The following is an 11,027-nucleotide window of genomic DNA, read 5'->3' as shown; positions in this document are numbered from 1 at the left end:
TCAGATTTTATGAGATTCGATTTTGGGATACTCTGATTTGTGATTTTGTCCTTTGGAAACTATGTTTTGTAAACATTTATGGTTTTTGGTTTGGTTTTGAAAAATAAAAACTTTACCTTGATTTTTGGGATGTTACAGAAATAAACAAAATTATAAAAATTGTGTGTGTGTAATAGTAAAAATACAAAAATTACCTATATATATGTATATATATATATATATATATATATATATATATATATATCCTTACATTTTAAATGAAATATACAAATTATAAAATGGTCGATGTGTGATGTGTCCCCTTGTAATAGTAAAGTTATAAAAATGGTCTTTGTATCCTTATCCTTTGCAGAAAATATTTTTTGTATTAATTTATTCAGTAAAAGAATAAAGTTTAATATTGTACATTGGTAAAATGCCATTTTAACCCAACGAGCTTGTCACGTTTGTTTTAATAGGTCACTCAATTATTCTTTTTGCACATTAAGAGAATGAAGTCCGAGTTTACCGTTTTAAAATGTCATTTTTTTAACTTGATACCCGATAACCCGGTCAAATGTGGTGATGTATGTTTGATAAATGGGATTAACATTTAAGAGGTTTAATGTAGGCAAAATTATTCTTTCAAGCATTCTGTCGAACACCTTCTATGCATTGATTTAATTGTTCTTAGCCATGGATGAAATCAGAGCATTTGGAAATACTGTAGCTAATGTCATTCCTGAAATAAGCCTTCACTTGGTTTCCATTGCTCCCACTTCAAATGTGGTGATGTATGTTTGATAAATGGGATTAACATTTAAGAGGTTTAATGTAGGAAAAATTATTCTTTCAAGCATTCTGTCGAACACCTTCTATGCATTGATTTAATTACCTTCCATGCATTGATTTAATTGTTCTTAGCCATGGATGAAATCATAGCATTTGGAAATACTGTAATGTTGTTCCTGAAATAAGCCTTCACTTGGTTTCCATTCGTCCCACTTCAAGAATCACAAAAACACCTGAATTTCTTGTAGCCTGTAATCATAAAGCATAATATAGATGATGAATGATAATTCAACATGTTTTCTTGAATTTTGAATTAAGAAGTCTATAACCTTTGCAACTTGAATGTTGATCAAATAAGGAATTTCCATCTAAAGCAAAACAATCCCAATATTTTTCATTGTCTCAAAATCATCATTGGCTAGATGATCGATATGAACCCTGCCACTCTCACGCAGGTCCATAATCAATTTCCCATGAGCATCCTTTCCGACGAAGTACGTCAGGTAGAATAGCATTTCAGCACTTACTGCTTGGTTAGCCCCTTTGCCATCAACTAGGGTTTTTTCGATCTTCATAGAGATGTTTCTACCTCTTTCAGAAGCTTATCGATCTCCATGTAGATGTTGGAATTGGCTGATTCAAGGACAACCAATGGTGTGTGGTTTTTCGAGTGGTTTGATTTTGAGATTCAGCGGGAAAAAACTAGGCACTGCCGCTGAGCAAATTAGATCTAGGGATTTACCCTACAAGGTGGCATCATCGATCTATATAATAAAGAAATATGTCAAAGAGATAGAAGGAATGGACAACGTTGAAGGTGATAGTGAACGGTGGCAGCGACGACCGGTGGATTTGGTTGAGCGTCTGAGCATTGAATGGGTGAGTGGTGAACATCGTGAGAAGGGAACAATGGAAGGTTTTTAAAATGGATGGGATTATTTATGAAATTTTGTCTATTTTTTAGTGAAATAAAGTTGGAAACCTGTAATTGCAAGTTAAAGTACCTTTTTAGCAGGTAAATTCAGACTTCATTCCCATAATGTGCAAAAAAACAATTTAGTGACATTTTAAAACAAACAGGACAAGGTCATTGGGTTAAAATGACATTTTTCCCATCGTAAATTCAGTTTAGTTCTTTTAACAAATTAAATATTTGATGGATAGAAATTTGGGTGTAAAGGTGGGTGTGGATGTGTATGTCGGGGGGGTAGGGTTCGCGGTGATGCGTGATTTAGGTATTTTATCATACATATTTTTTAGTTATATCATTTTTGGAATGGTCAAATCAAGAATAGCCATATTTTCAATTTTATACTCATAAAATTTTGTGTAACCCTCCAAAAATCAAGACACAACTTTTGTTTTTAAAACCATATCAAAATCCATAAATCATACAAATCATACTTTCCAAAAGTCAAAATCATCAATCAGAGTATCCCAAAATCATAAGTCAAATAAATATCAAGGATGATGTGCAAAATTATGCCTTCGCATTGCCCCTATCCTCAGATGTACCTGAAACCATAAAATCAAACTGTAAGCTAAAGTTTAGTGAGTTCCCCTAAAGTACCCCACACAATAATATATATATATATATATATATATATATATATATATATATATATATATATGTAATGCACGCAACCAGACCTACAACACAAGGTTGGAACGCCACCGAGCCTTCAGCTACAAGATGGACCGCTCCCGAGCCTACAACATAAGTTGGACCGCTCCTTTGGGCCTACAATGTCAACTGGATCTCTCAGGTATCTTGGCCTTCAACGCAAAGCAGCACCACCTTATCCCAAAAAAACAATAACAGTTCGACATATGCAACAATACACAATAATCAACAATTATAGGTAATCATACAGATCTACTAGTCCAACATATAAGCAGTGAATACATGTAATCATACAGATCAACCTTGTAATGTCCCAAAAATAAGACCCAAGAATTCCATTTCTAATTTAATAAAACAAATATTCAAAAGCATAATGAATACAATCCATATGAAATAAGTGTATCAAACATAATCTCAAATCAGAGTAAATCACATAATGCGGAATGAGGTGGTGTGCGCTCTACAATCATCTTGAGCCCTTCCTCTTGGAATTGTAAGTACATGAAACATAAAATGAAAACCATAAGCTCAAAGTTTAGTGAGTTCCCCGAACTACCCCATACCATACATAATAAATCACATACTTGGCCCTCACCTTCCATCGGTCCCCGCTCGGTATCGTGTCCCACTCAAATTTGGTCCCCGACCGACATTGAGCCCTGCTCGGTATACATATCTATTATTCTTAGGCTCCGCCTGACATCGATCCCCGCCAACTATACACATAGACATATATCACATAATCATACTAACACATACAATGATCATAAAACAATAACATACGATACATTCATTGGGCCTCGCCCGACATCGAGCCCCACCCGGTATACATAGCAACGCATATCACATGCAAGGGTCACGCAGACTCCTAGCATCCTAACATAAATAACAAGGGATGGAATTGGTGCTTTAGACCTACTAAACCCAATGAGGAAACTCGCCTCCCACTGTCGAATCTCATAGAAGAAATCCCTGACTGCTGATCCGACAAATCCCTGAGCTATCAATATCAAATATGTAACGTCCCAAAAATATGATCCAAAAATTTCATTTTTTAATTAAGAAAAACAGTATTCCAAACATTATCCATACATCCCAAACAAAAAAGTGTATCAAATATCATAAAATTCATAGTAAAATATCAAATGCGGAATCTAGGTGGTGTGTGCAATGCAGTCATCCCGAGCTCTTCCCCTTGGAACCGGAAGTAGCTCAAACATAAGCTGAAAGCCGTAAGCACAAAGCTTAGTGAGTTCCCAAGATATCACATTGTTAGGTGCATTTCATGCACCCATTTTGTTGATTTGTTTCATAAAATTGCATTGCATCTAGGCTTAAACTCATGCATTTTGCATGTTTTTTGGGATTTTTCATGAGGCTATTTCATTCACACACTTTCTGATATTTCAGGGACTTTTGGAGGTAGGATCTTGCTTGGGGAGGTAAATAAGAGACGTGGACAAAATTTTGGGACTTACGGAGCACCAGGGATGAAGATATCGAAGAATTGAATATTTTGGCTTTTCAAGGGATTTCACGGTCGTGTAAATGGAAGCCTTGATTTTACGCGGACCGTGTAAACGAAATTTTTTTGAGCATTGCACTTTGAAGGCGCAACCAATTTAAGCAGTGTACTTTTACAATTACACGGGCTGTGTAAATGGCAATGTTAATTTACAAGGCCCGTGTAAACATGGTCATAGGTTAAAAAGTAGCTTTCCATCTTTCTTAAAAGTGTGCAACCATTTCCATTTTTTCCCCTGTCGGTTTTGGGAGCTTTGTTGGTGATTTTCAGAAGGAAATTGGAATCAATTAACACTTGGATTTCGTTTGGATTTCGATTCGAAAGAACTTTAATTTCATTTTCTAGATTTGTGTTCTTGTTCTAGTCATGTGTGGCTAGAACCCTAGACTCTCTAACTTTATGTCTTGACTATTGAGTGTGATTTCAATCATGTGACTTGGTGTTTGTTTCCAATTTCTATTTAGTGAATTTGATTTTGTTTCAATTGAATGTTTGATTTCAATTCTAGTTCTTATTGGCCATTTGAGTTAGGGTTAAATCATCCCAGTTATATATTGTGTAGAATCCGTAATTGTTTTGTAAAATAGAATAAGTAACAAACACTAAATTGAATTCTTTAGAATAAATCAAGTGTAAGTCAAATTCACACATTCTTACTCTGTGACATCCCCAAAATCTCGGCCAGAAAAGACCGATTTTCATTTATGCTTTTAAAGTAATTTCAGAGTAAATCCTTTTGATTTGAAAGAGTTGCGGAATTTGTTCCCAAAAACAAAACGTGATAAAACAATGTTTACCAAAGCATTTCATAAAAGAAATGTATTTTCATTATATAATCAAAACTCGGGATGTCATGTTCCGATACAGACCATAAAGCATAAACGATAACATTACAAGTCATTCAACAAATATATATACATATACAGACTTATAAACAAAACAACTTGATGGTTCATCCATCTTATGCCCTTGCGCCACTTCCTGTAATACAAATAAAACGGAGTGGGTCAGGCTTGCGAGCCTGCTGAGCATATAGGGTTTTCAACCCACAATAAATAATTAAATTAATTTTCATCAACCAATAATAACCCAATTACCCGTTCCCGTTATTCTCACTTTGTGTCCCTAAAATAACTAACACAAGGGACTTAGTCTAAGAATATTTCATCGGGGCGACAACACATGCTTCGGGGGTTCCTCAGCAATATAAGTCAAATAAGGCAACCATGAGGGGGATGGAGTACAACGAATGAACACCCGAGTTCATTAACACCTACAGGTGGCGAACCTTCTAGCGTTCCACATGACTGTCTAGAAAAGTCTGTGGTCGTCATCTAAACTCCGCTAGATGACTGAATCAAAACAACAACGAGGCCTCTCATTTGTTTATTACGCACCAAATATCTACCCATGTTCTACCCAACATATTAGTAGATAAAAATATACATTTTTATACATAGTTTAAAAACCTGTATAGCATGCTTTAATCAATACATATTCCACATAATAGATGAGGCACACACACATAACACGTATTTCATAGAAAACAAATCAGATCCATGAGATAGAAGAGAGTGAATATACATTCACACACATAACAAAAAAATATACACATAACACGTATTTTATATAAAATACTTCATAATTATGCGTTAGAAGAAAGTAACTACACACTCACACATATAAACAACAATATACTTAATACACTCAAACCATACTTGTATTATTATCATGTTTATGAAAGGTAGTATACACTCACTTGATCAGAAGATGATCAGACAGCACTACGGCTTACAGAAGTAGTATTCTTCGGCAGATCTGGAAGATCTTCACAAAAATCGAACTTCTCGCGGGCAGAGCTTCGGCTCGGGAATCTTACTTCTCGGGATCTTCAGGACCTCAGGACTTGCTTCGGGGCTCGGGAATGATACCGGGGCTTTGGGATATTTCTGGCATGCAAAACGATGCAAAACGGGAGAGAGAAGAGAGAAAAAGAGCAAATGAGCCGGCTGCCCTCGCATCCTATTTATAGGAGGCTGGAGCCTCGGAGTACGCTGGGCGTACAGCAGTATGCGGGGCGTACGCGGCCTAATCGTCATGGCATGCGTCATCCGAAGAACTCGAGTGCGAGGTGCGTCATGCTTCGTGGTACGCTGGGCGTACTTCGGATCAGATCGGTGACTCCTTCAGATATACATCCGAATTAAAGATTAAATTTAAATACAAATTATTTAATAAACTTCAGAAATTCATATCTTCTTCATACGCACTCCGTTTTCGACGTTCTTTATATTCACGCGTAGGTGAGACTACGCTCTACAACTTTCGTTTAGACTCCGTCGGCTAATTTTGACTTTATTTTTATTAATTATTTTTAGTAGGCTGGGACAGAAAAACTTCGTTATAAATTCATAACTTCTTCGTTTGACGTCCGTTCTCGCCTAACTTTTCATCGCTTCGATACCAACAACGAGATCTTCGATTCTCGTTTAGATTGCTTCGACTTAAAACCGCTCGATCTTCAAGCGAGTATTTCGGGCTGCATACCGCTAAGTCGAAACTTCAGAAAATCATAACTTCCTCATACAAAGTCAGATTTGGGCGTTCTTTATATATTTGGAAACCTCGTTTCAACTACTACAACATTATCCAAAGATATCAAGTTTATTTTACACTTAAATTTTGACGCTCATTTTATTCTTAATTAATCAAATCACATAATTAAGCAGTTAAGCACAAAACACATAATACTCAAATAATATACTCCTATTATTTCAAAACGGGTTACAAAGGTTAACCTAGACTATTACATCAACGAAGATGCCTAGCCTGGAAACGCGGACGTTACATACACTCCCGAGCTTGTGAGGAGTATTGAATGTTTTTGGGAATATTCACACAAAGTATAGTGCAATCTCTCCACCTAATTCTAAGAGCTTGTTTAGATTAGATTGGTAAGGTTAGGATTAATCAAAGAGATTATTTTGGTTAATTAATGTCGTGAATTGGAAGTGCTAGAGCTTGTTAGCATTTCCAAGTACTAACATAAATATAATTAAACAAAAATCATGTCATTCATGGAATCACATTGCTAATTTGTCATGCATAGAGTTGGAGTACTTAAAAATCTTGAATTTATCTTAGTTAATCAATTATTTACTTATTACTTTAGTCTTCTGCTTAAATCAATGTATATACCCCCCCCCCCCCCCAACACTTTTGTGACCACGTTTGTACCGTATGCAAAAAAGGTATAAGCATTTTTCTGTGTCTCTGTGGATCGGCCCTGATTATCTTGTATTACGTTTCTAGTGCAAAGTAACAGTGTTCTTGGAGTCATTTTGTACCCCTTTATTTGTTGGGTTTGACATACCTAATAAATTGGCGCCGTTGCTGGTGAACGGTGTTACTAATTGTTTATTCCTAGATCTTTCCGTATAGGTACACCACTGTCAATTGATTTGGAGATAGAGAAGACTGCAAAGAGGTTACGGAAGCAAGCCAAGCTTCGTAAGAGGCAACCTGTTTCCGAGACTTCTTCATCATCAACTCCTCCGATCATTAACATTTGGGAGGATATACCCCTCTCAAGTGTGTCCACATCCGAAACAGAAACCGTCTCACTCTCTCCTCAACCATTATCATCCAGAAATACCACTCCACCTTCTTCACCTACTCATAACATCCCAAACTCCACACCCACAGAAACCTCAATTCCTACTCATACTATGGGAGATAACCATGGAGGGAATCCACCTCCAAACCCACCACCCAAGTAAACCCTTCGCCAATGGGCGAGGTAAGAGGTTACTCAACAACCTCTTTGCATCACATATCCGACAACCACCAACTTAGAGTTAAAATATCCACTTACTCCCAACCTTTAGAGACCTAGAAAATGAAGATCCTCACAAGTTCCTCATTGATTTCCATGTTGTGTGTGTGGGCATGAAACCACACAATGTCACGGAGGATCAAAATCAACCTGAGGGCGGTCCCCTTCGCGATGCAAGATGCAGAAAAAGGCTGGCTCTATGACCTCCCACCTGGGACGGTTACTACTTGGGTAGATCTTGCACACCTTTTCTTGGACAAATACTTCCCAGAAATGAAAGCTTCATCCCTATGAATGGAAATCATTGGAATCAAGCAACATAAAAGAGAAGATTTCCACAAGTATTGGGAGCGATTCAAGAAACTTTGTGCTCGTTGTCCCAAGCATGTAATTACCGAATACCATCTCCTCCAATACTTCATTGAAGGTATGACTCCAATGGAAAGAAGGCTTCTTAATGCCTCAAGTGGCGGGTCTTTACCCGATAAGACTCTAACCGAAATCCGCCATCTAATAAAAAATATGGCTGAAGATTCTAAGCATTCAAGCCATGATGAAGAATGGTACACGGATGCACCCCGAGGTGTAAAAGAAGTCCAAACTCCTCAAATTGAAGCTCAATTGTCCTAGTTTACAAAATTGCTAATGATGCTAGCTAAAGATAAAGGTGTGCATCCCACACCCCACCCTTGTGGTATTTTCACTCAAGTGGGGCACCCAACCGACATGTGCCCTCAACTTGACGATGAGGATTATGAAGAAGCAAATGCCTTGGGAGGGTATTCAGAGTCAGATCAAAGAGGATTCGAGCAACTATAGGGTGACCAAAGATGGAACAATAATTAAGGTTAGGGAGCAAATCAACATAGGGGTTATCAATAAAGACTACCATTTCCTCAACATCAATAGAGGCCACCTTTTCAACCTCAAAATTTCCAGCTAAGGCCACCACAACAACCACCTCCACAAGCGGGTTCATCAAGTACGTCATTGGAGGCTATTGTTAAAAGCCTTTCCACTAGCACTCAAAGCTTCCAACAAGAAACTAAGGCTAGAATAAAAAGCTTGGAGCAACAAGTGTCACAACTTGATCAATCTGTGAGTAGAATTGAATCACAAGGCAAGCTACCATCTCAAACCGAGAAGAACCCGAATCATAACGCATGTGCCATCACTTTGAGAAGTGGAAAAATCTATGAAGGATCAAGAAATCTAAATGAGGAAGAGGAAGAAATGGAGATTGAAGTGGATGAAGTTGTCAAAGATAATGAAAAGAGTGATACTTCCAAGCCAAAGAAGCCAATAGACACCGAGGTGAAAGTCACTCTAGCACCATTTCCTTCAAGGTTAACAAGCACAAAAAGAGAACGAGAAGATGATGAGATCATGGCAATGTTCCGGAAGGTTGAAATCAATATCCCTCTTTTAGGTGCTATTTCACAAATTCCTAGATATGCTAAGCTCCTTAAGGAACTTTACACATCTAAGAAAAAGCTCAAAGGAAATCCAACGATAAAAGTAGCAGAGAATGTGTCCGCCGTGTTACAAAAACGGCTACCAAAGAAATGCAAGGATCCGGGTGTATTCACAGTTCCTTGTAAAATGGGTAACCTTTTTGTGCCACGTGCCATGCTTGATCTTGGAGCATCAATTAATGTATTACCTTATTCAAGCTATAAAACAATGGGAGTTGGACCTTTGACAAAAACCGGAGTCATAATTCAACTTGCCGATCGGTTTTTAGTATACCCAAAAGGTGTATTGGAGGACGTATTAGTGCAAGTCAGTGAACTTGTGTGTCCTGCCGATTTTTATGTGCTTGATATGGGAGATGATGATCAAACCTCGAGTTCCATACTTTTAGGTAAACCATTTTTAAAAACAGCAAAAACAAAAATTGATGTCTACAATGGTACATTATCTATGGAATTTGATGGGGAGGTCATCAACTTCAATATCTATGAAGCAATGTGGTATCCAAGTGATGTTCATTGTATTAATTTTGTTGATATGATCCAACCTTTGACTGAAAAGTGTTTTGAGTTGACTAACCATGATTCGTTAGAGTTAGTTTTGAGTAAGAATTTGATAACAATTTAGTCAAAGAGATTGCAGAAAATTTCAAGCTTGATGAGGAGTTGCTAGAAATTGATCAAGCTTGAAATTATGGAGTTTATGGAAGAGAGGAAGAAAATGAGGTATGATAATAACAAGGTGAAATTGCCCATTTCTAAGAAAAAACTTCTTCCTTCTATTGTGTAGGCACCCAAGCTAGAATTAAAGACTTCCCAATCATTTGACGTATGCATATATTGGAGAAGAGAAGACTTTGCATGTATTTATCTCTAACAAACTATCCATTGAATAAGAATATAAGTTGGTGATTTTTCTGAAATAGTATAAGAAGCAAGAAGGCTATTGGGTGGACGATTGCTGACATAAAGGGGTTGAGTCCTTCCTTATGCATGCATAAGATTCTCATTGAGGAAGACTCCAAACCAACCCGAGAGGCACAAAGAAGATTGAATCCCCCATGATGGAGGTGGTAAAGAAAGAAATCATGAAGCTCTTAGATGCAGGTATGATCTACCCCATCTCTGATAACAAATTGGCGAGCCCCGTTCAGGTAGTCCCGAAAAAAGTCGGGGTAACAGTTGTTAAGAATTATGAAGGAGAATTGGTGCCAACCATGTGCAAAAGTGGTGGAGAGTTTGTATTAACTATAGATAGTTGAATGCCTCAACAAGGAAAGACCATTTCCCCTGCCATTAATTGACCAAATGTTAGACAGATTAGCGGGTAAATCTCACTACTATTGTTTAAGTGGTTTCTCGGGCTTTCATCAAATTCCGGTAGCCCGAGAAGATAAAGAGAAAACTACCTTCACTTGTCCCTTTGGCACATTAGCATATAGGTGTATACCTTTTGGTCTATGCAATGCACGCACAAAATTTCAGAGATGCATGGTGAGAATTTTTTTTGAATATTTTGAAAACATCATTGAAGTTTTCATGGTTTATGGAAACTCCTTTGATGAATGTTTGAGCAATCTGAGAAAAATTCTACAAAGGTGCATTGACATAGATCTTGTGCTTAACTATGAAAAATGCCATTTCATGGCGGACAAAGGACTGTTTTTAGGTCATATTGTGTCCCAAAAAGGCTTGGAAGTTGACAAAGCCAAGATAGATATTATCAAGAGTCTTCCTTACCTGACAAATGTTCAGGATGTTCGTTCGTTTCTTAGTCATGCAGGTTTCTATCAGCGGTTC

The 11,027-nt window shown here is 37.4% G+C and overlaps 1 protein-coding gene across 1 annotated transcript; it reads left to right on the top strand.

The window, feature by feature from the left end:
• The first annotated feature begins 8,500 nt into the window (after positions 1 to 8,500).
• Positions 8,501 to 9,917, top strand: LOC111889365 (uncharacterized). Its single transcript, XM_023885510.1, has 3 exons — positions 8,501 to 8,602; positions 8,665 to 9,748; positions 9,856 to 9,917. The coding sequence occupies exons 1-3, from the start codon at positions 8,501 to 8,503 to the stop codon at positions 9,915 to 9,917; spliced, it is 1,248 nt and encodes a 415-aa protein (XP_023741278.1).
• The last annotated feature ends 1,110 nt before the right edge of the window (positions 9,918 to 11,027 follow it).

The sequence above is a fragment of the Lactuca sativa genome, chromosome 8 (assembly GCF_002870075.4).
Source record: "Lactuca sativa cultivar Salinas chromosome 8, Lsat_Salinas_v11, whole genome shotgun sequence".
NCBI lineage: Eukaryota > Viridiplantae > Streptophyta > Magnoliopsida > Asterales > Asteraceae > Lactuca > Lactuca sativa.
Note: the sequence above shows the minus strand (reverse complement) of the source record. Positions and strands in the feature narration are given on the sequence as shown.

What these genes read in the sequence shown, in the direction of transcription:
- LOC111889365 (XM_023885510.1), top strand. Translation starts at nt 8,501, where the DNA reads ATGAGGATTATGAAGAAGCAAATGCCTTGGGAGGGTATTCAGAGTCAG. An exon ending in AAGATGGAACAATAATTAAG is followed by an intron (nt 8,603 to 8,664) that starts GTTAGGGAGCAA and finishes CAACATCAATAG; the next exon opens with AGGCCACCTTTTCAACCTCA. An exon ending in GTATCCAAGTGATGTTCATT is followed by an intron (nt 9,749 to 9,855) that starts GTATTAATTTTG and finishes ATAACAATTTAG; the next exon opens with TCAAAGAGATTGCAGAAAAT.